The sequence below is a fragment of the Convolutriloba macropyga genome, chromosome 4, assembly GCF_964194025.1.
Source record: "Convolutriloba macropyga chromosome 4, txConMacr16.3, whole genome shotgun sequence".
Classification (NCBI taxonomy): domain Eukaryota; kingdom Metazoa; phylum Xenacoelomorpha; order Acoela; family Convolutidae; genus Convolutriloba; species Convolutriloba macropyga.
Window position 1 is genome coordinate 14994288 of NC_134471.1, and position 26980 is coordinate 15021267.

The 26980-nt window shown below is 37.3% G+C and overlaps 1 protein-coding gene across 1 annotated transcript in view; it reads left to right on the forward strand.

The window, feature by feature from the left end:
* Positions 1-1210: 1210 nt before the first annotated feature.
* Positions 1211-26980, forward strand: part of LOC142337475 (coiled-coil domain-containing protein 87-like) — a 45885-nt gene continuing 20115 nt past the window's right edge. The window contains exons 1-11 of the mRNA XM_075386723.1: positions 1211-1367; positions 1780-1969; positions 2668-2902; positions 4571-4679; positions 4997-5170; positions 5504-5694; positions 9913-10054; positions 13356-13518; positions 15456-15643; positions 23974-24132; positions 24520-24674. Of these exons, the coding sequence (XP_075242838.1) occupies positions 1239-1367; positions 1780-1969; positions 2668-2902; positions 4571-4679; positions 4997-5170; positions 5504-5694; positions 9913-10054; positions 13356-13518; positions 15456-15643; positions 23974-24132; positions 24520-24674 (1835 nt within the window). The 5' untranslated portion in view covers positions 1211-1238. The remainder of the gene's footprint in view (positions 1368-1779; positions 1970-2667; positions 2903-4570; positions 4680-4996; positions 5171-5503; positions 5695-9912; positions 10055-13355; positions 13519-15455; positions 15644-23973; positions 24133-24519; positions 24675-26980) is intronic.

A 26980-nucleotide genomic window follows, 5' to 3' on the forward strand; every position in this document is an offset into this window, starting at 1 on the left:
AAGACACAAAATCGCACCATTAAGTAGGTAGGTAACACCAATAAAAGGAAGAAAACCCCCTGCAGCAGAGAAAAAGTTAGTTCAAATTACCAGGCTTTGGTCAAATTTATTGAACGACAGAGATGATTCAATCATTATGGTGCCCATAGCGAATAAAAAGGTCACGTGCAGCTTTGTCTTTGCGGATACAATTAGGTTGGGCATATATTATGCCGAACATTGACATCCGGTTTAATATTCAAAAATGAAATGGTACAAGTTTGACAGCGAGTAGACGCAGTAGATTTTAACACAGTGTGTTACGCTAGAATAGCTCACCATTACTAAAACTTTTTCTAACAAACTTGAACGGTACGAATAGATTTGAGTAAGAGCTTTGAAACAGGATTGTCTCGTGTTTTCTGGATAGTTTCAGTTTTGCTGCCCAAAAGTTTTATCAAGGCTAACTCTTCTTTTTTTCTATGATCGCTGTATATTATAGTAGTTTTACATTGTAAACTTGTTGATTCTTTTTTAAATCTTCTTTCATTTATCCGGTTCAATTGGATAAGATAATAGACATTGATTTTATGGCCAGAAGTTATTGCATTTTTATAGATCTAATTTGTCGAAATTTCAAACACATCATCTAGCAAGTTATTGAATATATTCATGAGTTTTAATGTAGAAAAATAATCCTGATTATAAATAATATTACCTTCAAGAATATTGCAATAAATTGTTAGCGCTGACTTTGTTTTGACGGAAAATACCTTGTTTGTAAATGAGTGTATTTAATAAATGTTAATACATGTGTATTGGTTGACTTGAAAACGTTTATTAAAGTTTTTCTAAATTAGCTGTACAATTGATTGAATAATTGATTTTGAAACCCTGTTTCATTGCTAGTTACTTAACATCCTAACCGACTTAAGAGAGGCATAACTAGCGATGCCAACTAAATAAATGTTCATTGCGTGCTGAAATGCAATTTAGGCGATATTAAATTCCGAAGTTAAACAGATCCTTTGCACTTTTTTGACACTCGGAAGATGGTATCAGGTTCATAACTTTTTATTATCAATTTTTTCATTTATTCCTAATCACATGTGTTCTAATTTGTTGATGAGTTCACGCGTAAGCTGCGATTGACCGGAGTGTAATTAAATGTTTTTTTCGCGGTCTGTCTATGATTTTCCGAAACTACTTTGTAGATCTTCTTTTCAGATGTAAATAGTAAGTGGCTGATACATTGACTGATGCCCTCACAGGTGGTGGAGTCACGTGGGCGCTTGTTCACGCTGCCCGTGAGGCCCAATGTCAAAGGACCTCGTGGTCTATATCTACTTGGAGACCCAGAGGAACAAGCAATAGAAGAGAAATACAACAGGGATTTTGTTCTGTTTCACCTATCAGGGCTCCTTACGCTTTTTGGAAATAAAAATAAATTGATTTTTTTGCGGTGAGCTTGATGTTAACGATATAAACGAGATAGTCTGTCTTATCTCTGGACCTCAATATAATTTGAAGACTTAATTTAATTTCAGTTTTATCAGTTGAAATGGCCAAATGCCCGCGAGACATGGCCAAACGCGCTAAATGCGCAGCTCTTTAATAGTAAAGTGGGGGTTTAATTCCTATCTAAAAAGAAGTGGGGTTTTTTTCCGTGGGGGTTTATTTCCGCAACCGGTTTTATTTATGATGGGCGTTTTTCGATCAAGCAATTTGTACCAAATTTTATTTTTCTTTCGTATGAATTTTGCAAACTAATTGCTTAAGTTGTGAACAAAATCTCACTATAGTATCACTAAACCGCTCACCCTCCTTTCGGAATTCGGGGAGAAAAAGCAGGAAATAGTGATTACGAGGAAAGATGGGCGACCTGTGACCCCTGTGGAGAAAGCTGTCCTGTCTGTGCCTGTAAGCCTCGAGGAGTTGAATAACATCATTCGCAAACGGATCTGTCCCAACGAAGTGTTACCACTAACAAGTGCAGTCCATTTCGAGACAATGATTTTCATTGAGACAATTTTTATAGCCGCAAAGCGATAGCTGAGGCTATTATTTGCCTTCTCTTGGTTTTTTAATTTCGTCGTCAAGATTTTCGTTACGATCATATGACGTCACAACCAATTCTAACCTGCTTTTTAATTAGTTCATGCAATTTCAACTGAATTGCGTGCGTGACGTCATTTTTTACTCTTAGTGGAGCGATTTTTTTTTTCATTCGCGTGATTAAGTTTTTGGTCACACGTGACTTACCTCACTCTCAAAAATGACTTGCTCACTTTGAAATTGACTTTTCTTTATTTTAATTAAGAGATAAGGTCAATTTAGTGTGTTTCACTCTAATTGAAGGTTATTTGAGAGCAGCTATTGGAAGCAGCAGTAAGTTTGACAGTAAGTTTTCTGGCAATCTGTCAGCTATGTTTTTTTTTACTGTAGTGCATGTACTATCAAAATGGACCTTAACTGGATTTAGAGTAGGATCTCATTATTTGATAGCTTTGTATAAATAACATCATAAAACCAACTGGTCATAATCTCTCAAAGTTGTGTATCTCTTATATCTGCTTTTATATCCGCCTTTTGTTTTTCTTGTTCCTCGGGGCTCCGTCTCTCGTTTACAACCAGCATAATGAGTTCGATTTTATTCTCGAAATAGACTGTATAATTTCTTCTAAACAGTTGCTGACCAACAATGTCTCGCGGCCATCATACTTGGCGAAGTGACCAATCAGTGGGAAGATCTGCGCAGGATTCCCGAAAATCCACTCTTGAATAAACAGGAGAATAAGGAGCTCGTGAAAAGAGTATTTCTTCATATTGTGGTGGTCTGTGAAGAACTGTTTTTCCATTACAATGCCAAGCTGCAGTTGTTGAACAAGTCTGGAGTGTTCACTGGTCCAGCTAATATTGCAAGGCGAGCATTGATTTATTAAATCAATTTTTGTCATGCAAATCGAAAATGTAGACATAGCATCTTTTTTAGAAGGCCCAGCTGTGTCTTCAAACGTCTATTTTTATTCAGTTGTTCTTTTTATACATCGCTCTCAATGAGCAATTAATTTCAAGTCCTAAAGAGCGCGCTGTGATTCAAACTATTCAAATTTTTTGGCAGGTCATTTTTATACAAGGTAAAATTACAACCAAGCAACCAGAGTGCGTACCAATAACAATATCGGTTTATGACCTTATTGAAATATGAACGTAAATCAGGAAGGACTAAATTTTTGTTTCGAAATAAATCTGTCTCAATTTCCTCAAGCAATGCATCTTGGTTGAAAAGAAAACTTTACTGTGCAATAATGAAAACGTATAAAAACATTCATGTCTTAACGGAAAACCAACAAAAACCTGAGAACGGAAAATTTACTTGCACTGCATTTTCGTGTTTAATAATTTTTCTAAAAAATATAGCACTACTGCTAATCCAAGTTATTTCTTTAGTGGTAGTTGTCTATAGTATTTTGGTGTAGTGAAAGTTATCGGCAGGCAGCTGAATGGCGATTTCTTTTGTTTGTAGAGAAGCATTTTTAATTGCTCTCAAACAAAGTTTGTAGCTATTATATAATTCCTGTTGGTCTTTCTTTATGTGATTTTTCGCTTGACCGATTTGTCGTCCGACCTATTTGACTTTTCGTCCTCAAAAACCTCATAAACGTGTACCTGCGAATCGCAGCTCTGTGCGACAGCAGCAACAACAGATAAGTATGTAGCGTCCAGCGGGCATTAAGTTATCTTATAGCCTTTTAGCTCGCTAGTCTCCAAGTATGCGATTCACAGAAACTGCTTTGGAGACATACTTATGGTGTGGAGGGCGGTTCGTAGAGGTTGACCCCCCTAACTTCACCACCCAACCCCCACCCTTGCACATCGTTCAAGTTCGTAAGGGCCCCGTGCCGCCAAAGACCCCCTCCCACCGTTGCCCCCGCTGCGCTCATCTCACGCCCCTTCAGTTAAGCTAAACTAAACAATGGCTAGCTACTGACGAAGCAAATCGCTCACCGGTTGTTTGAGAGCAATTCGCCCAACTTTAGTCGGTTATGTTTTAGTTTAAATTAAATCTCTTCAAAAATTCTGATTTGTATTGGGTAGGCTGAAAAATAAAAATTATCAGCAATTATCTCAGTGCTGCCTTCTTTTTATTGAGATTTTTTGCTGGAAAGGTTTTTCCTCCGACGATTTTGACTTCTTGTACTCAAAAACGGGATAAAAGGGTTACTCTCGGAGGGCTGTAGTCACTTTCGGCTTACTAAGCATGTGATATCAACCTAAATCTAGCCCCCTAAACCGTAGCTAGCTATTGACTATGTCAACTGTCCGCTTGTCGTTTGAGAGCAACTCGCGCGACCTTGGTCGGTTAGTTTCTAATTTTTTAATTGTTCGAATGAAATTTACCCTTTTCTTCTTGAACATTCTTTCCATTTTGCTTCTTAGTCTTTAGACTTTTTCACACTTGACTTCTTGACTTTTTGCTTCACCTAATTTGCTCTTATTGAGAAAATAAGTCCCCAAAAATGTTGGGAAGAATAAGCCTAATTTTTGTACAGAAGTATTCTATTATTTCTAATCATTGCAATAATTACAGGTTGCGAGGCCAGTTAGCGTTGGATGCGGACAAATTCCTGAATGTAGGATACATCCGACGGAGAATTGCTAGAGAAATTGTGAGCCATGAAGAGAGTGTCAATATACAGGTTGGTGGTATTTGTAGACTTTTTTATTTTTCGAAACACGAAATGCGTTCTATTCCCTGAGATAGCTAAAATGTCGCTTTTCTTTTCGAAAAGCGAATATTCACAGCAAAAGCTTAAGGAAGTAAATATTCAGCCTGTTTTTCTTTACAAAAAGTTAACAAAGAAATGATTTGAGACATAGATTTCCCATGTTGAATTGATATTTATTGTTCATTAAATCAGAATATTTACATTAGACTCAAAATTATGCGTCAAGAAAAGCTTATTTTAACAGACAATATTATCTTGAATTGGGAGTTATAACCGTTAAATAACAGGTAGCTGGACAGGGTCCCAAGTTGCATCTGACCCAAGATGAACTGTTCGACATCAGTCGACCTCATAAAGCCAAAACAATCATTACAGTGGCCCACAGAGAGATCAAAGACATGATGAACAGAATGCCAGATGACTTGGACTTGGAAGCCGTCACTGATCTACTGCCCGAAAAGGTACACTTTTCATTTGTGTTAGTTTACTAATAAATGTTTTTTCTGGAAGTTATTGCTAAAAAATCGAAATTGAGAATATTGTATATTGATTGTTCCGACCAACGTTAGTGGGGGAGGAACTATATGCTCAACTGTGTTTTTTTGGTGTTATACCTTCGACTGTCTCTATTTGATGAATGATTGAATAATGAAAATTGATTAATCTTTCAGAATGTTTCATGCAAAGATCCCTCCGGTTGGCCGATTTTGTATTTGTTCTGGTAGAAGTTACTCACTAGATCATTTGTGGGTTCTTTCGACATAACTGTTCAAAGAATACTGTGTTTTGTATAGGCTATGGTGTTGGGTGCAACTTCTGGACTTGTCACTCCTCGTTCTCTGGGTAAAGTGGGTGCCTCAAACAAGCACCAGTCAGAGAAGATCTCAACTAACAGAGGGATAGGAACTGAGAGAGATTCTGGTGCTGCTGATGTAGAATGCAGTGAGATCAGACTAGTCAGAAGCAAGTCACATGATGAAATCAGGTCAATCTTAGCTATGAATCGTTCTATTATAATTTTTTCACTGTGTTACAGTAAGTCATTTAAAACAGATTAGTGCCGAACTGATTGGATGCTAGGAGGCATTTTGCATGTTGAGGCACCGTTTAAGAGCTTTTCAAAATAAATCGGTAATTTATGGTTACTTGTTCGGAATGTAGGTCTTGTGGAACTTTTCTAATTCTAAAAAAGAATTGAATAGCTAAGTAAGGTGGGAATTCTGTAAATTCAGTAATTCCTTCGATAAACATTTTTAAAAAATTGCTCTAGAAAATGCAAAATAAGGTTACGCACTTTTCGAACTGTTAAAATAACAAGCCGAAAGAAAATTAATTACTGTTATATAAATAAAGTAATTATTTTGCGAAATAAATTAGTATATTGGAAGGTAAAACATGTACGCCTTGAGGGGTACAGCCTATCTGACTTTGTACTATAATGTGGCTTGTTTGAGTTGTAATTGTGATGTTTTGAGTCGTTTTGATGTCGAAAACAGTTAATAGCATCATTCTTTAAAATCAATTCTCTTATAGCATAGTACGGTAGTTTCATGTCAAGTTTCATACAGTTTCAGTAAATAAAGTGTTTGAAAATCTCTTGGCGCTCCGCCGCCCATCCTGAAGCCTTAACATCTTTGGCTTCAAAGGATGGGAGTATCAAAAGGCGTATGCTCAGGTTTCCCGGCAATCATTTGCTGGACCCTTGTAAGTCTATAGGAACTGGAAAGTGATTTTTTGGAAAATGAATTTAGGCACTTGGAAAATGATTTTCTTCAAGTATGTATAAAATGATTATTTTATTGATACAAAGTTTTAAGTTTTATCATTTGAACGTTGATTTTCGGAATTTATTTAAACAGTGATGTGTGCCCCCCCCCCCTGAGGGCGGTCACTCACAAGCGCTTCAGTGCTTACCGATCGTCTCATTTGATGCTGATGTAAAGAATTTGTTTACTTCTTATTTTCATTTTAAATGCAGTACATCTCCATCAAAGAAATTCATTACTGTTCCGACCCCTCTTGAGGGGGGAGGAACTATATACTCAAATGGGTTTATTTTGTTCAGTCAATTTCGGCCGATCGATATATTCATTGTAGAGAATTGTGAGTGGTATCATTAAAAAGCCCGTCCAGCGTAACATATGGAATGAAAAAGATTTTTTTAATTTTCGTATTTTACAGGGAGTTATCGAGGTTTAAATTTTGAGAAAATAGTGTGAATTCCGGTGAGATTTTATTCACATTTTCCGGAATTTTTGACTAAAACTTCGCCAATTTTGCTAAAATTCGATATTTTTTTAGAAAGTGTTGTTGATTTTTATTTGTGAAGACAAAAAATGTTGTAAGTTATTATTATTAGTTTTTTGTAAAACGCAGCATCTATTGTTTTTTTTAACTAACAAAATATCAATATCTTTAACATTCAAATAATTAAGTGTTCAGTCTGAACAAACAGCCTTAGCAGGGCTAGTTTTGGACCAATCTTGAACTGGTATAATCCAAAAAAAATCAGATTGTAATCAGTCGATCTTTTTTATAAAAAAAAATTCGATATTTTCTACATTAATTAAAAAACAGAACATTTCAAACCAAAGCTCACTAATGATAGATCCAATTGGCTTCCAAATAAGCTCCACGTTTTTGTATCTAGTTGATTACTTGAAAGCTTATGGTCCTTCTGACTTTTAAAAGTATTTGATTTTAAGTAAATAATGACTTATTGAACTTTGCCTCTATTTTTCTCCTAATTTGGTCAACTTGTAGCTTATTGTCAGAAATGAGAGATTGCTTCTTATTTCTTTTGAAATCATATTCAATCTTTATTGCGGTTTTACGCCTTAAGTTAGGGTTTTCTGGCTTTGATACTACTAGAATTCACATTTTTAAAAATTTTTAGGCCTTTGGCCATTTTTAACGTTTTCTAGTTTTGTCACATTATCAAGTTATTGACTGTTCATATATAACTTTATTGGCTTTCAAAATAAAGCACAATTGATAATATTAAAATCCTTGAAGATATAGATTATGATTTTAAAGGTTTCGGCACCACTTTCTCGAAGAAATTTTTTGATTTTTTTAAATTTTTTCGGTAACTGTCGGTTTTACTTTGGCTTTTTAGTCGTATAAATTTTGCTGTTCTTTGACCCGATTTCATTGGCTTTTCATGGAAGAATAGATTAGCCGATATTCTGATAATAGTAGATAGCTGATGGCTTTCATGACTCGGAAAACAATTGAGTTCCAAGTTAAAAAAAAACACTTTTTAACTTCGCAGTTCTGTTCCTTTTATTGTCTGTTTGTTATCCAGTCTCGTTAATTACAGGCCAAATATGACATTATTGTTGCAAAGGATGGTTTCAAAAGGGATTTGTGTCACACAATCTAATGTTTTTAAAGAATTCGTTGACTTTACTGGCTTTGACATGGAAAATAAAGTAAATTAATTTTTGATTTTTGTCATGTTTGATTTTTTTTGGTAGACGTAAGACATATTCTGGATAATTGCAATTCTCAAGGGCTTCCTTTGGAAGAATATACGAACCTATATAGTTATTTTCTTCTGTAATAAATGGCGTTCCTATCTTTAAAATTGTTACTTAATAAGGTTTTACTTAATTTTGCATTTTTTTTTCATTTTTGTCTACTTGTTACCTAGCTTCAGTTATGATAGCTAACATAGTACATTATCGGTGCTCGCAGAAAGTGCCATCGAACATATTTTGATGGCCATGGTATGGCTTTACGGTTTCGAAAGCGTTTTCTGCCAAGTTTTAATTGATTTTTTGTTTGTTGTCTATTTGTTGTTCTTTTTGTAACCGCATAAAAAGTTGATTACCGGCAGTTCTTAATCCCTTCTATAGAAGCATTGGTAATCGTTCACCTATGGGATTTTTTCGTTGATTTCTAATGGTTTTCATTTCTTTGAAATTAATTGTTTTAAAAAAAAATAAGCGAATTTTTCAACTTTACTGTTTTTGTTCTTTATTGTCTAATTGTTACCAAGCCTTTTAAATTACTACTCCCATATTTTTTCTGTTGAATTACAAGTTATTTTGTTGAGTATCAGTTTTATCTGACGCTATTTTTACTTTGTTATTAAATTTTGTTTTTGAAAACTGGCATGAAATTTTTGATGTAATTAGTTTTTGTTGTTGTTGTTGTTTGATTTTGTTGATCGTCTTGACTCGCTTTCTTAATATTTGCAAATATCATCAATCTAATGCACCATTTATACTCCACCACTGAGTTATTTGCCTTGGAGGCTATCTTTTCGTTCATACACCAATTTTTTTTTAAAAAAAGTACTTGAATTTCTGGGTTTTTTTTACGTTCCTCATTTGGTAGACAATCATGCCAAAATTGTGGATGAGCGGGGTGGGAACCTTATGCGCGTTCGCACATTACCGAGTCGCCTTGTTATTATTATTATTATATCTTAATTTTGTTCTGATTCTTTTAATATAACACTGTTACAATGTTTTCAGACATAAGTCAATACAATGTTTTTCTCAGAGACAAATTCAGTGTTTTTTCATCAACTTGCAATGATAACCATCAAATTATCTCAAGCTGAAAAGTTGAGTAATGGAAGCTAGACCATTTCATATTTTTAGTGCATAAGAATCAAATATAGATTTGATTATGCGAGCCATCATTTATTTCTCCATGTAAAGGCAAAATATCCATTGTCAAAATACTCAGAGTAAACAGTTTACTCTATGGTTGAAACACTGAAGTGTAGGTTTTATAATATCAGATCTCTGGAGCGCCGGATACTAGAGTACAAGGTTTTCTACATCCTGTGCCAAGTTTCATGTTCGTGTTTGAAGTATTGTTTACGTGACTCTAATGAAGTCGCTGAGAAAACCTGGTCTTAATCAATGACCGTGCAGCTGCGCAAGATGTAAGTCAGAATTTCGATGGGACTTTAGCAGAGTCAACTAACCTTGCGTGAAACACGCAATTTGAAATTTTGAACTCTGGTAACGTTTACAGGAAAATCTGGCTGTTTAAAACTTGTCTTTGCTTGTTTCTTCGAAACTCTGGCTAATATCTCGAATCACTATGCGGTAATCGATAATACCAGATTTTCTTCAGAGCCACGCAACCCATACTGGAAGCGATCAGAATCACGGTGGAGCATCATTTCTCACATAATTGTAACGGGTTTTCCATTGCAACAATTGTTTTTTTTACGTTCCAGGTGGGATCGGGATAGACTGGAGGATGAAATCGGAGAGTTCAAACCCAAGCCTCTTCTCATTGATGTGCATGAGGAGGCAGTTTACAGACTGAGGAGGGAAAATATACCACAAGGAGAGATATATTCTACACCACAATCACCGGTTAGAAAAGATTAAGTTTCGAGATTTATTAATTGCCCTCAAACAAAGCTTGAAGCAATTATTTGTTTGAACGTTTTGCGCTTTTGTTCTAGAACTTTCTTGGGCTTCTTCAGTGACTTGTTCACGCTCGAGTTTCATTTTTGAGTGATCTAAGTTGCTCTCTTTCTGAAATAAAATATGCTGCTAATATAAAAGCAATTAAGAGCGAAAAAGGCAAAGCTATTGTAGCTTAGTGATTAAGATGTTGGACAGGCCTTCTAATGGCCCGGGGTTCCCCTGTGGGATTGGCATTTTTGCACCCATAAATTATCTCTAAACTACACCACATCTATATTAAATTGGCCCCGTCTGTCGTTCGAGAGGAATTCATCCGATGTTAACCGTTTTGTTTAATTGCTCTCAAACAAAGTTTGTAGCATTTTTTAGTCCTTTGTTATTTTATTCGATTTTTGGCTCCGTTTTGAGCCAAATATTGGAAACTGTTTTGGAGATGTGATAAGCAGGTGAAGAGAGAAGGGCATTTAGTGGTCTTAGAGCCTTACTAGCCTCTAAGGACGCGATTCACTAAAACATTTTTGAGGAGACAATTTCATGGTGTGTACGATGGTACATTGTAAGTTCAATTTTGGACAAGATTGCAAATTGAGCAAATACAAATTCGAAATTTTGGTGCTGATTATTGACCTTTTTTGGACAGAAAATTATCTAACTTTTGACATTTTTAAGAAAAGTTTTTATCTTTAAAAGCTAAAAAGGGCAACAATTACGCGAGCTGCCACTAAATAGGTTTATAGCTAAATAAAAAAACTGCATTTTTTGGAGTTGTTAGGAGTGAAATGCCCTGTTCAACTGAAGAGAAACATAACAAATTTTGGTCGTGGATGTTTTCTTAGTCCGTGTCCACTTTTGTTTGGAGATTAAAAACTAAATATTTAGAATTTCAATTAATCGCCATCTTGTTATTTAGTGAAAAAGCTAAATAACGACATATTGAATTAAACAACGCATTATTGAATTTTAATTGAAAAGAATTAATTTTTTTGGCCGAGATTACCGTTAAAATCAAGAAGTAAAAGTGAATTTTTTTGGGGAGTGTTAATTCTAGTTTTCCTTCAAATTTTTACTTTGTTTTTCTCTTTGTATTTTGGTTTTCTCTTTGAGTACCGTGAAGTGAAATTTTGGACGACCTACTGGAATGAATTTTCTGTATCAATGAATCTCTAAATTTACGTCTTAAAGTTTCATCCTGAGAAATCAAAAATGGTCAGTTTTCTGAAGTATCTTAACTTTTTGCCATTTTTGTCCCGTTTTTGATTGAATGTCTTACACTCCGTGAATTATGTTGATTTTTGTTTCGTTAAAGATTTAGAAGGCTTAAAAATTGCTGCGTAAAGTTGGGTTACTCAGAAATGAAGAAGTTTGAGAAATGGTTTGTTCAGACCACAGGCATACAAAGCAATCTGTTTTTGTATCTAGTAAATTTCTTTTTTCTTGCTGTATAAAAATGTTTTTTGTTTAAAAGTTTAGGCTCCCTCAATTTTCACATCAGGCCGACATAATTTTCATGGTTTACTCGAATTTAGGGAAATAAATGATGAAATTGAGAATCTTCGACAACTTTTCCTATTTCCGCTTTTTTGCCCTTGTTCGATATATTCAATACTAAGGTTTCCAGCTCTAATTTTTCCAACTCCTAAGAAATTGGAGTGCATTATTTGTAAAGATTAATTTAAAATTTAGAGAAATTGTCAGTCCTGAAACAAAATTTCAAAATTCATTTGTCATTTCGGGCATCCGATATTCGGTTGATTTTGTACGTTTATGGCCAAATTTGAATTGAATTCAACTAACAGAAATAATTAAAACCCTTAGTTCTAACAATTCTGAAAATGAAACGAAAAAGATTTGATAAAGGGGTTCAACTTAACCAAACTATAAACAGCACGGTTGCCCGTTTTTTTTTTTGTTTCCTCTACTGATAAATCTCTATTGTATCATCCAGAAAAAAGAATCCAGAAGAAAAACAGATGGAATGGACGAGCAATCAATCTATTTTTCTATTTTTGTCTTTGACTTGGGAAATATTGTAATATGAATTTTCAATATATATCTCTGGTAAATCCTATTGCGTTTCTATTCGGCTTTCTTCTGTGATCTTTTGCCTCTTCAATATTGTACCATTTTTGTGTTCCACTTCAATTTGCATCAAGTTTGGCAGATTGCATCAGATTTGTCAACTTCAAAGTATCCTCTAGGAGCTAAAAAAATAAAATTTTGCTCATTCTGGGTAATTTGCATTAACCAAAAAGTGAAAGTTGACTGAAAAAAAGCCATCCTCGTGTTTATTCAATATTGTACCATTTTTGTGTTCCACTTCAATTTGCATCAAGTTTGGCAGATTGCATCAGATTTGTCAACTTCAAAGTATCCTCTAGGAGCTAAAAAAATAAAATTTTGCTCATTCTGGGTAATTTATATTAACCAAAAAGTGAAAGTTGACTGAAAAAAAGCCATCCTCGTGTTTATATTTTCTCATGTATAGATAAATAACATCATAAATACCAGCATTATTTTTGCATGTGAAATTATTTAATGGGTTATATATGGCTCTATGGGTTCGGCTGTGTGCTTGGGAACGAGGTTTTGGAAATGATATTTTCGCAAGGGCTTTTCTCATGGCACCTCTCTTATGTTTCTAGAATGCTTAAGAACGGACGTACTTTATGAAGCAATAAAGAGAAACATGCTGGCATATTTTCCCCCATTTCCTTGACATGTTGAAACAATACAATGAGAAATTCTACTGAAATTCAACGCATAGAAAGGGCAGTAGACGTAAACGAGCGATTTACCTAAAGAAGACCAGCCCCAGGAAGAAAGTTAAACTGAATCAGAAGTAAATTAGTATTGTTTGCAGACTCTTTTGCAAAAACTATTTGAGATCGTCTAAAAAGGCTTGGCTCTTCTTTTTTTTCAATCTACTCCGTTGTATAACAACAGTTAGATACCCTGTAGATAAAATAAGTTCTTAACTCTCACGGAACACTTGAAAAATCTCTCAATGGGCAGGTTGATTTGTTATTGCAACGGGATTTGTTTAAAATCATACAAGCTAAAACCTATTTAAAACAGCATATTGTTATTTGCGCTCTCTGGAAGTTGTTTGGTCTCCGAGTCAAGTAACTTCTTGACTGTGATCGATTGAAAAAAATAGCTTTTATTATGCTTGCATTTTCTTTTTGAAACATACTGAAGTTTAGCTGCAAATTTTACTTTGTTGTTTTTATTGTTAACATTTTAGGACCGCAATGTTGCAGGAGACAGGAAGAGCGCAGAAACACCTGTGAAAGAAATAGACGAGAAATTCATCCGGGATGATTTAGAGAAACGAAGCCAATATGTCCCTCTTAAGGAACTCAATGAAGGACTCCCCGAAGAGGAGGAGTTACCGCCATTGTTGCAAGGTATAACAAGAACTTCAATTGAAAATCTACAACAGCAAAAATTTACGAATTGAGTAAAACACTTGAACTCAAATTATAATTTAAGGTTTTTAAAAGTTTGAAACAGTTATGTTAGTCGCCGGTATTTTTATGGAGAAATTTATTCTTGATCGTTTTGACATTTTGCATGACTTAATCGCCCTCGACTTTTTCAGTTTTTTTGTGATCTGAATTGTTCTGTCATTCACAATTTGACTCATCTGCGATCATTTGGCGGCAATTCACTACTTAAAGGCTGATGAAATTTGCGACATGGGTATCATTTTCCCTTTAAATTGTACCAGTTTATTCAAATAACCTCAATTTGGAGCACGTGACAGAAGCTCGCTATAATGGAATTGCGACCCGCCAGCTTTTCGAGAGAAATTCGTTCGACGTGGGTCGATTAATACTAGCTGCCATAGGGAGCTATTATTGGCCGTTTATTGTTTTTTTTATAGTTCAACAAATTTGAATTGCATCGATGCACTGCCTTTTTTATTTCTGTTCACACGTTTTTCGATATTTTCTTGTCAATGAAAATTCAAATTCAAGTAGTGATTCTAATCACGCTGCAGTACTAAGAGGAGCGAAAGTGAGTCGTTTTAAGGCGTGAAATTGTTTTTTTTTGAAGTTTGCTTCTAAATTGTTGCAAGAATTTGGTGTTTAAACATTTTTCGGTTTGTGAGAGCGACTTTTTTTCACGTGAGTTTTTGGTGTTTTCTCTTCGTTTTCTACACGAACACTTTTAATAGGTGATACGCTTGTTCTGGCATTGAATTGTTGTAGATGTTTAAATCTTTCAAAAGACAGCTAATGAATTTAAGATGTTATTTGTTTTAAGAGGCTATTTGTTTTCATGAAATAAAAACAAATAGTTTTGTAGTTCATTTTATTGTCCGGTTTTGTAGTTCATTTTATTGTTCTGTTGTTGGTCTCATTAATTATAGTTTTTAGGGGCTCTTTATTTCTTTATAATTAGGCAGCATTTATGTAGTTGACTTACGAGAATTGAAATTTAACTGTTTGGCGACTCTACTACTTGTTTTGACAGTACTTGTTTTAAAAAAAATGTTTGTTTCTAGATTTTGGGTTTTTACTTTTTTGTTCTACCACGTAGTTTCATTAATAACAGTTCTCTAGGTTCTCTATTGAGGCATACTCTAACCTATTGAATTGCTTCTATTCATTAATTGTGGTCTATTCATTACTTCTATACTGAACATTTTTGACGACTTTGACACGAGTTGTTTTCAGAAATTATGTATTTTTTTGGATTTAACCAGTTGACAGGTCTCATTGGCTGTGTAATGATTCATATTTGAATCTATTCAAAGTTTCAAGTTCAAATATAACGGTGTTAACGATTTTGGTGCAATCTGTTTTTGAAATAAATGAGCGATTATTTTCCTTTAATTTTGCCCATTTTTGATGTTTTTCTTCGGTCGCTAATCTCAATAATGACAGGTCTCATTTGATCTGTAGTGGGGAATAATAAGTTCTATATAAGGATTTTACTATATTGCTGGGATTTATTGGCTTTGACATTTTTGAATTTTGATGGTTGCTTTCATTTGTTGTTACTTTTGTTATGTGGTCTCTTAATTGTTTTTATTCAAGTGGATATATGCTATCTATTGATGGATACTGCGAGAGTTGTTAAAGATGACAAGTTTTAGAATGGAGTTTAAAGATGGCAATTTAAAGAACATGAATGTTTCATTTTCTGCCCTCTTCTTACCAAGTGTGGCTTCTTACCTCCCCAAGATGAGGCTAGCTACAACCAAAGCCAACCCCTCGCGTATTCTTCGAGAGCATTTCGCCCGGCGATTGTCGGCTATGTTTTAATTTCTGTCGAACTTTGAGCTGGAAAAAAATTATCTGCTGCGTTCTGTAACGTGTAGTTACTTTGGTTGTAGCGTCTTCCAAATACAACCACGTGGAGGGTCGGTTAGAAGCACTTGAGAGACAGTTGGAAGAGTTAGAGAAGAGTGAACAGGAGGAGATAGAGAGACAGAGGAGGGAGTTGTACGAGAGTGCATCTTCAAATGAACCCAGACACCCACAGCCAGCTGTCATATCAACCAAACTGCCCAACTTCATGGTGGTAAATTATATAAATGACAATTGATTATCTTTATTAATTATCTTTATTTGTTATTATATGTTAACTTGAGAATTGTTACCATTCTACTAGCCTGAAAAGCAGGTAAGCAAAATGAAGAGCAAGGTCAAAGGACGTTCAACTGTCCAACTTATGGCGATAAGTAATCAACTACACAACGTTTTTGGTAACTTTCTTTTTGTCCATCACTTAATAAAAAAAAGATTACAATTTTTTCACTTGAGGAAAAGAACTGTAGCTGTGATCTGTGGTATTCGGAGAAACTTTATCAATGCAAAAATGTGCCATCTAACCAGTGAGACCTGAACGTTGCTAATGAAAAATCTTTCGATTTAAATCCTTTTAGAATTATGACAGCAGGAAGGTGTAACTGAGTTGCTTAATCGTTTTAGAATAACACTTACAAGACCGATATTAAAAGAGACAATTTTAGGATCTGTCCCGTAATGTCTGGTCATCATAGGATCAATGTAAAAAAAAACAGCCCGCGCGGTATGGAGAGGGTAGGGAGGATTTTCAAGGATTTTCAAGGGCAGGAGGATTTTCGAGGGCAATTTAATTGTTAGAGTGCGTTTCCTCTGATGTCCTCTTTATGCTTGTAACGGCTGCTCTCCTTGTGTTTCACAAAGAAAGTTTTACACAGCCCAGTTCGTTCTGAGTGGTTACAAAATCTGTCCGGATACTTCGTTTATGGAGTTCTTTTTGTAACTGTATATCCGCTCTGCTGTACTTACCGTTGCATTAACTATTTTAATTCGTAACTATTTGCTGATCTTAGTTTTTTCAACTATCAATTTGAACTGGTTTGCTACAGATCACACAATACGGGATCTCTTTATGTATACCAGTTCAATCCGATAGAAAAAACAAATCGAAGACAAAGATATATGTCTAAGACCTGTTTGCGCAAAAATATTTAAATTTAAACCTAAGTTGGCTTTTGCTGTTTGTACTCACAAGTTGAGAATACCAGAAGTTGGGGTTTTAACAGTTGAATTTCAGCTCCAATAATTCGTTGATGCAAGACACAGTAACAGAATTTACTGCTCAAGAATAATATTTTGAATACAAGACACAGTAACAATTTACTGCTCAGGAATATTTCTAGTTCAAGACACAGTAACACGTTATTTACTGCTCAAGACAATTTGTTTTTGCAATATTTTGCTGAGTTTTACTTTCAGCCGTTTTCTGCGGCTACTACTTTGAGTTCTGTGTGTTGCTTTTTGTTATTTTCCCCTTTTCTCTTTTTTCTCACGTGACAAACTGTAACTAGAACTAGAACTATAACTATAGCTATTAAATGACTAGGACAACAGAAAGTGTTTTGTTTCTATTTTCCCGCCTACGCAAGCTTAGCGGGCTCAGCTCCAACATCGCCGGCCATGTTTTCCTTCGTGAAAACATCTTCGTCCATTGATAGCACTGGAGCTAGCTTCACTACTGGTCTCTTGTAGTATCCATCTTTCGTTCGGATTGTCGCTGATCGAATCACTCTGTCGGAACCTTCAAAGGTTTCGATTATTCGACCCAGATCGTAATATCCACGTTTGTCACTGTCTTCCACTAACCACACAAGATCACCCTGCTGAAGACTTCTGTCCGTTGTGTTTTGCCATTTCTTTCGACTGTTCAACGTTGGCAAGTACTCTTTACGGAACCTATCCCAGATGAGGTCTGCATAAGCTTGTGTTTGTCGGAAGAGCTTTCTATGATCAACAAATTGCTCTGCACCTGATACATACGGTAAACAAAGGTTCTTGTTGCCAAGTAGGAAATGGTTCGGAGTGATAGCTTCTAAATCCGTAGCATCAGAACTGACCGGCGTCAGCGGTCTAGCATTCAACGTCTGTTCAACAAGACACATCGTGGTCGACAGAACATCTTCCGTGACTGATCGATTGCCCAGCACGGCATACATTGCCTTCTTGCAACTCCTAACCAGTCTTTCCCACACTCCTCCAAAGTGTGGTGCAGCAGGTGGGTTGAACTTCCATCTGATACCTTGTTGAATCAGATGTTCTTCAATTCGCACCTTGTTCCATGCTGCTATATACTCTGCCAGTTCTTTTTCAGCTCCAACGAAGTTTGTCCCGTTATCGCTAATCATTTTGACTGGTTTGCCTCTTCGTGCAATGAATCGCATAATTGCGTTCAGACAACAATCAGTGTTTAGTTTTGGTACAATCTCTATATGTACCGCACGTACAGTAAGGCATGTGAATAGGCAGCACCAACGCTTTTCGTTTCTTCGACCAATCTTTACCGTGAATGGTCCGAAAAAGTCTACGCCCACATTCGAGAACACTGTTGATGCGACTAATCGTTCTTCAGGTAGATATGCCATTACTGGTGCCTTTGTTTGGGCTCTTCCCTTTCGACATCTAATGCATTTGTTTTTGATCGATCTCAAAGCATTTCGTATGCCTAGGATCCAGAATTTCTGCTGAACTATGTTTCTGACATGTTCAGTACCTTCGTGATGATTATTCTTATGTTCATTTTGCAAAAATAATTCAACTACATGGTGCTTCCAATGTAACAGTATTGGATGCTTGGTTTCGAAGTTCAGTTGACTTTTACCTATTCTTCCTTGGGCACGAATAAGTCCTTGCTGGTCAACGAATGGTGAAAACGGGAGGATTTTGCTGTTTTTTGGAATTTCCTTTTCAGCCTTGAGAGATTTCATCTCTTCAGCAAACTGTTCTTGCTGCAGTAGTCTGAAGATGCTTGCTTGTGCACCCTCTCTTTCTTCAACACTTAGTGTTTTTGTTGCCGGTTTGTGTTTTATAAATACGCGCTGTACGTATGCCATTGTATTAATTAGTCGATTGAAAATGCTAAATCGTTCCCACTGAATCATCGGCTTCTTCTTATCAACCTTTGCTGAGAAGACCATTTCGTCGTTTTGTTCGTCTGAAGCAAATGTTAAATTCAACTGTTCAGGCCATTCGTTCTCTCGTTGCTTCAACCAGGCCGGCCCAGTGAGCCATTCACTTCTCTTAAGTTCGTCAACATTGATCGTTCGTGTCCCGATGTCAGCTGGATTGTTAATACCACTCACATGATTCCACTGTGAAACATTAGTTGTATCCAAAATCTCAGCCACTCTGTTTGCAAAAAACACCTGTTGCTTACGGTGGGAGCTATGAATCCATTGCAGAACAGTAGTGGAGTCTGACCAAAAGTTGCAACTGTGAATCTTCGTTTCGTGTTCTTTCACTATCTGTTCTTTAAGTCTCACCGCCATCACTGCTGCTTGTAGTTCCAAGCGTGGTATAGAAAGGTGTCGCATCGGTGCGACTCGGCACCTTCCGATTACAAATGCTAAGTCTGCTGAGTATTCTTTGGGCTTTGAACGTAGGCATGCCACAGCGCACATTGTGTCTTCAGATGCGTCGGCAAACACATGAAGTTCCCATTTGTCCTTGGCTGTGCTGAAGTATCTTCTATCGATGCTGGTTTCTGCTACTTCTGGAAGCTGCGCCTTCCACTTGAAAAACTCTTCTTCTTCGTTAGGTTCTACTGAGTTGTCCCAATGTTGTCCATTTTTGGTCCAGATGCTCTTCAGAAGTCGTCTCATATGGACACCGAATGGTGCAAACAGTCCAAGAGGATCAAACAACTGAAGAAACTAGCGATAAGATCTTCCTTTGGGTGATTGGGGTCTCAACTTCTTTGCTTGTACCTCTACAAACCTGTAGACTATCATCGGTAATCGTCCACTGAAGCCCAAGCACTGATGACCCTTCCTGGCTGGGTTCTACTTCAACCTGCTTTGTTTTGCTGATTGATCTTAGGTCCTCTGGGATTGCGTTGGTTACCAGGTCGCTGTTGGTGATCCACTTCTTCAGTTCAAATCCATGTTTTGAGAGAAGAGGTTGCAGTTGTTTGAAAACTTTGATTGCTTCTTCAGGTGTTTCGACTGACTTGATGAAATCGTCCATGTAGAAGTTGTTTTGGATTGTTTTTGCTGCAATTGGGAACTCGTCTTCGTTATCGATCGCTACTCGCTTCAGAGCGTAGTTGGCACATGTTGGTGAACTCTTTGCTCCGAAAACATGACGCTGATACTCGTAAATTTGCACAGGTTCGTTCATTGTTGGTCGCCACAGGAATCTCAAGCAGCTTTTATCCCGATCAGGAACTTGCACTTGAAGAAACATTGATTCAATATCTGCGGTTAAGGCAATTGGTCCTTCTCGAAATCTGAATATTGTTCCGATCAACCCGTGTAGCAGATCGGGTCCGGCTAATAACTTGTCATTTAGGCATACATTCTTGTATTTTGCTGCAGCGTTGCAAGCACGGCGAACTTTACCCGGTTTGTTGGGGTTTAGTACTGGATGGTGTGGCAAATACCATTCCTTTGCGAAAGTGCCTTTGACTTCCGATTTGCCAAGGATCTTCACAAATCCCTTTTCAACATCTGTATCAATTGACTGTTGATACAATTCTTTTAAATTAATTTGGGTCTCGTTGGAATCTTCGCTCCAGTGAGTAGAGCTGACCAAGGGCCGAGCCGTAGTTGTTTGGAAGATTGGGTTCTGGTTCGCTCCAGAGCATGCCCACTTCGTACCGCTCCCCTGTAAACTTTGTCGTGCTCTTTAGAAACTTCTGAGCTTGCTCCTCTTTCTTTGATTGACTTACAACATTTATTTTGGAAGCATAGGTTTCTATGTCCCACCATGATTGGATATTTTCTGCCACTTTCACATCTTCTGTGAAGGCAAAATGACAAACATTGTGACTTTTCTTGCTTGTCATGGGACCACTGACTACCCATCCTAATTCTGTTAAGACGGCGAAAGGCTCACTTTGTGTTCCAATCTTATAGTCCAATGGACGTTGAATTTCGTTGGCATCTTGTCCAAGTATGATGCCTACTTCCATCAGGTTGAATGTTCTGTTAGTGAGAACATTCAGGTGTCTGAATTTGTTCTTCAGTTCCTTGTAGTCATATGTGTTTCCCAACGAGATTGCTGGGTGTGCAAACGCTTCAATTGAATGCACCTTTAAATGTAGTCCCTTTATTGTGATAGGAAACTTCTCTGTCCTCAAATCTTGCGTCCCATGTATGCCAGCTATGTTTAAGGTAACGTCCGTGCCGTTGGCTTGTAGTTGATCCTTAACACTTTGATCGATGAATGATACTGTTGAACCACTATCGAGGAAAGCGTAGGTAGTCAACCTGTTACCAGCACTCTGAACCGATACTGGAACTATTTGAAGAAAACTAGTAACTTGGTTACTCTGGTTGATCGTTGCTGCGCTTACGTTAACTGCGTGACTACCCTTGTCCATTTGGTTTTCTGAGTGTAGCAGTCTGTTGTGCCTTTTGGTACATCCATTTATACCGCACGGGTGGACTTTACAATCTTTGATTGCATGCCCTTTCCCCAGACATCCATAACATAAGCGTTCTTTCCTCACTGCAACGTATCGATCATTCACACTCATGTTTTTGAATGACGGACAGTTCCAAACTTTATGAGTGCCATCGGCTAAAGGACACTGATCGCTTTGCGTTTGCTTGGTTTCTTGCAGGTTTGAACTTGCACTGAAGTTCGATGTCTTCGAGAATCGTTTTTCTCTATTTGTGTTGCGTCGGTCTTCTTCTTTCTGTTCCCCTTTAAACGATGAAAACCCCCTCATGCACGAATGCCATTCGTGATAGCCATTTTTCAAACATGATTAGATCAGGACAGTCCTCGTCTTTGTCATCGACGTAGAACCACCATTTTTCTTTAAGAACCTGAGGTAGCTTATCAACTGCCGTGTACAATGTCGAACTTGATTGCAAATCACCAATATGTTTGTACTCTTTGAGCACGTTCACGAAGTTAGATACAATAACAGAAAAATTAATCAGGCTGGTTGAATCATGGGGTTTCACTTGATTAGCTTTTCGTAGGCTCTCGAGCTGCGCATCTATAATTACATGCGGTCTTCCAAATTTTCTTTCTAAAATGTTCCAGGCAGCACTATAAAACTGTCCAGAATAGCCCATTCCCGAGATTGCAGATTTTGCTTTGCCTGTTAGCAGAGTCTTCAAATGGCTCATTTTCTCTGAGTCGGGAATCATGCGTTTATCTACTGTTGCTATGAACATGCTAGACCACTCAGGCCACTGCAGCGGGTTTCCGTCAAAATTGTTCAACCTCAATTTTGGTAAACTACTGCTTGAATGTCCAGTGTTGTAGTGCCTTCCAGCTATCGGCGATATATCCCGCTCTTCAGCACTTACTGAGCGTTCACGAGAGTTTGGGTACCATGGGTAATGCCTATGCTTATTTCGTTCAGGGCTGACGTTGAAGCGAGCTCTTGGTCGAATTGGTGTTTGCGTGTCGTTCATCGAATTCGCCCACTCCGAGACATCTCTCCCTTTTGGGGTCCAATTGAAAGGTGACTTGTCACGCGCCTTAGTCGATTGAGAACGTAAGTCATCTTTCTCCAATGCTGTTCTTTGCAATTGGCGCTCTAGGTCTCGCTCCTTTTGCCGAAGCTGATGTTGCATCTCTAGTTCTTTCATTTGCATTTCTAGCTCCATCCTCTTTCGATCAAATTGGGCTCGTTCGATTTGCAACTTTCTTTCAAATTCAATTTCAAATTCCTTTATTCGTTCTTCAACCCGACGATTCACTGAAGATGCTTCCGAAGTGTTTTCTGTATCCTGGTTGATTTTCCGTGTAACCGTATTCGTCGTTGCATTGCTTGTGTTACCATGGTTTTGGTTAAACTCTGGAATTCCAACGTTTTGTTCTAAATGATGCACATTATTCGCAGGCGGTTGCTCTTCGTTGGCATGAAGAGTTGACTGGCTTTGCTGGCTCGACATTTTTGTCTCTCCGTGGATATACGGTAACCACTCTGCGTTCAAATATTGAAAGTATTTTTCTCTCTCAAGTTTGCGTTTTAAAGAAATATCTGGGTCTCGGAGAGTCTCAGCTTTCTTATTCACGAGTTTTTGAATGCTGTCGTCCAATTGCAGTATCTGCTGATAAAGAGTCTTGAGCTTGCTTGGTCGATCTCGGTTCTCAATGAGTTCAAAACCTTCTTCCTGTTTCTCAATCCAGTTGTTTCGCAAGTTGTTGATCTGTCGATCCAAAACGCTTTGACTCTGTGACGGAGTCACTTCTTGTGTACTTCGGGACTGCAGCTTGAATCTCTACAGCTCCTTTATTTGTTTGCTTTAATTGAGTTTTTCTTTTCAACGTTCCTATCTGTTTGCCTAATTGGCTTTGCGTTGTTGAATTGCTCGTTGAGTTTTGTTCTCGTTCGTCGATGACTTCGTCACTTCGACTGTTGGGTTGGACAGCAGTTTATTCCACTGTCCGGGTCGGCGGACCAAATGTAACGGCTGCTCTCCTTGTGTTTCACAAAGAAAGTTTTACACCGCCCAGTTCGTTCTGAGTGGTTACAAAATCTGTCCGGATATTTCGTTTATGCAGTTCGCTTTTGTAACTGTATATCCGCTCTGCTGTACTTACCGTTGCATTAACTATTTTAGTTCGTAACTATTTGCTGATCTTAGTTTTTTCAACTATCAATTTGAACTGGATTGCTACAGATCAAACAATACGGGATCTCTTTATGTATACCAGTTCAATCCGATAGAAAAAACAAATCGAAGACAAAGATATATGTCTAAGACCTGTTTGTGCAAAAATATTTAAATTTAAACCTAAGTTGGCTTTTGCTGTTTGTACTCACAAGTTGAGAATACCAGAAGTTGGGGTTGTAACAGTTGAATTTCAGCTCAAAGAATTCGTTGATGCAAGACACAGTAACAGAATTTACTGCTCAAGAATAATATTTTGAATACAAGACACAGTAACAATTTACTGCTCAGGAATATTTCTAGTTCAAGACACAGTAACACGTTATTTACTGCTCAAGACAATTTGTTTTTGCAATATTTTGCTGAGTTTTACTTTCAGCCGTTTTCTGCGGCTACTACGTTGAGTTCTGTGTGTTGCTTTTTGTTATTTTCCCCTTTTCTCTTTTTTTCTCACGTGACAAATTGTAACTAGAACTAGAACTATAACTATAGCTATTAAATGACTAGGACAACAGAAAGTGTTTTGTTTCTATTTTCCCGCCTACGCAAGCTTAGCGGGCTCAGCTCCAACAATGCTGTTCCATGACAGCCCACTATGTAGTTAACAAAAGCAAAGCAATTGAAAAAATATATTCCGGAAAATAAGTTGCAAAAACTTTGCCAAAATTATTCAAAATATTAAATCCAGAAATATAAAAACAAAAAAACCGGAAATCTGAAATGAGCGGTATGATTGTTGGTTGTTATTTAGGTAAGAACGAATGACGTTCGAGTGTCTGACAGAGTGAGTTTGAATTCTCTAACTCTGAAGAGCTACCCTCCCGTGTTCAACCATTTGACCAAAGAGATCGCACACGACACTGTCAAACGTCTCGATGCCAGACTCTTCTACGATCAGGAGATTAATGAGGTACGTATTGGGCGTTTTGTTGGGGGGGGGGGGGAAGGGGGCTTGCCAGATATCTGTGGCCTTGCAGGGAACGCAAATTCCTTTCCTAACTGAACATTTTTAACAATATGCAAAAATGAAGATGACACATTTTTGCTTGATTGCTTTGCGTTTGTCTGTGACGTGACGCCCATGATTTTTGATTGAAGAAGTACAGGTTTCGATCGAAACTTTTATCAATTATTACCCACTTTTTTTCACGTTTATATGAATATTAAGCAAGCTTCTTCGATCTGGCGAAATTCCCACTTTCGAAAAATAGGAGAACCCCAAAATTCAAAATTTAGATTATTGGTTTTTAAGTAATTTAAGATGAGAAAGTTGACTTTGTTGATTTTGTGTTTACAGCTGTATGATGAGATGTTGGGCTCTGCACCTGGTGACCACTTGAGCATGGAATTGGATCCAGAGGTTGAACCTGCCGGTGGGAAAGAGATGAAGATATCAGACACTTCTGCATCCTGGTCACTCTTCAAGAAACCCTCGGAAAGAGTTGTCAACAAGTGAGTAGGGATGCCCATACCCAACCCTCTCCAACAATGCGATTGAAAGTGAATTAACAATATCATAGTCTTAAACTTTGGAACCCTACGAGGATAATCTGGGTTATTGAATAACTCGCCTGGCTCAAATTTAAACAGCTTTGTTAAAGGATTTTGACAACAAATATTGTTGAACCTTAAATGAAATCATTAAACGTAAAGCGCGAGGTGAATGAGAACGAATTTAATGATATTAGCCTAATTGTTGTGATAAACTTATTAAATAGTTTCAGAGAAGGACAATGATTCTCACGGCGAATGACGTGGCCACCGCAATTATGGAAAGTGAATGCCTGGACGATAGAACGAAGAAAGCTATACGCGCTATTCTAGAGGACAATATTGCCAAGAACAATCGCATTGCCCAACTCGAAGCAGAAGTGGAACAAGTGAAAATTAAAGTGAATCAACTGGAAAGATATGAATCCAAGGACTGTTTAATATTCCGAAATTTGCCAATTGGAGCTAATGGCTCGCTAATCACGGATGTGGTGGCATTTATAAGAAACGTCATGCAAGTTGAATGTGAACCCCACGATTTGAAAGCATGTCATGCTTTGGGCAATGGGACAACCCAACAACCACCTGGGATTGTTGCTAAGTTCTTATACAACGATCAGAAGGAACGAATCTGGAGCCGCAAACGTTTTCTAAAGTTTTTTAAGAACCCAATGAATGGCAAGCCAGTATTTCTTTACGAACGCCTAACAAAATACGACATAAACCTAAAAGAAACTGCGGAAAGTCAAAACCTATGGGTAACAACCTACAACTCGGCTCCAATGCTACATTTTGAAGAAGGTGATAGAACTAGAAGCCATACTATCAATTCAGTGAAAGACATCGACGAACTAAAGCAAACGGCCAAGAAAAATATGCAGAGACTAAACACGCAACAACAAACGTTCAATGCGCCTCAATCCAATCCTGTGCCTGCTTCCAATGTCTTTGTGCAGCCATCTACCCCACTCCCCAGTTTGTTTCGTCAGCCCAATTTCCAGCCAAGAACCCCAATTTCTACTGGCATTCCAGGACTTAAAAGAATGAGAGAAAAGACCACGTTTAGCGATCAAGAGTCATCGTTAGTGGAGGAACTCAGAAGTAGAAAAGACAACAAGGACGATCTTTTGGATTATGTGATGGGATTAATTGGTGATACCCCTAACGCTAAGGAAAGTAATCTGGACACAATCATTGAGCAGCCCTTTCATGTGGAGGAAAATGAGGAGTTCCGGACCCAGGACTAGCGGTAATCATCCTCAAACAAGTCGTATACAATCTATTTCCATTCTAACTGTTAACGTTAGGTCGCTTCGTAAAAATCTTAACAACCTGGAAGCACTAGTGTTCAGCCTTGAGTCTCCGCCGTCAGTAATATGCCTTACAGAAACATGGTTAAATGATGACGATGATAAGTTTTGTTATCTATTGATAGGTTATAATTGCCCTTCAAGCATAGTTCGTGACTCAAGAGGGGGAGGTGTGATGATACAAATTCATGAAACTATTTCATTGGTTAAAGAACTGTCATCATGTTTACCTGAATCAGCCTTTGTTCAACTAAAAGCGGGAAATTTTTGTTTTCAAGTGTTAACCTGTTATAATCCCCCACGCACTAATAAGCTGGAGTTCCTTGATATCTTTGATAGTTTTCTGGAAAGTTGTTCTGATGATCTTGGAATTGTTATATGTGGAGATTTCAACATAAATACTCTGGATTGTAACCTGATATCGAGAAACTACTTAAATGCTATTACTGCAAATGGATACGATTTTTTGATAGATGAACCGACTCGTGTTTCACATGAATCGGCTACCTGCATTGATCATTATATAACTAAAAATATTGTAGTCTTCCAATCATTGGTCATGGAGGCCGAGAATTTTACCGATCATTATCCAATATATCTTCAGTTTTTTTGTGACAGTGTCGAAGATTTTACTGAAAAAGTTTTCCGGGACACGTCTTTTTTGAATAACAAAGAACAAGTTACCAGTTTAAATTGAGTCACGAACTTGCCAAGTGTAAGTTATCTGATGTGTTATGTGCCGATGAAGCTTTTGAGCGATTCCAGCGAACAGTTTTAAGTGTGACTGATTCTTTTGCACCTATAAAGAGAAGCCGAAATATCAAAATATCAAGACCCAAATGGTTCTCAAATACTCTGAAAAACATGCGGACTTAAAGAAATCGACTACACCGAGAGTGGTCAAAAGATAAGTCCAACAGTCAAAAGCGTTCGCGGTTCTGTGAATACCGCTTGAAG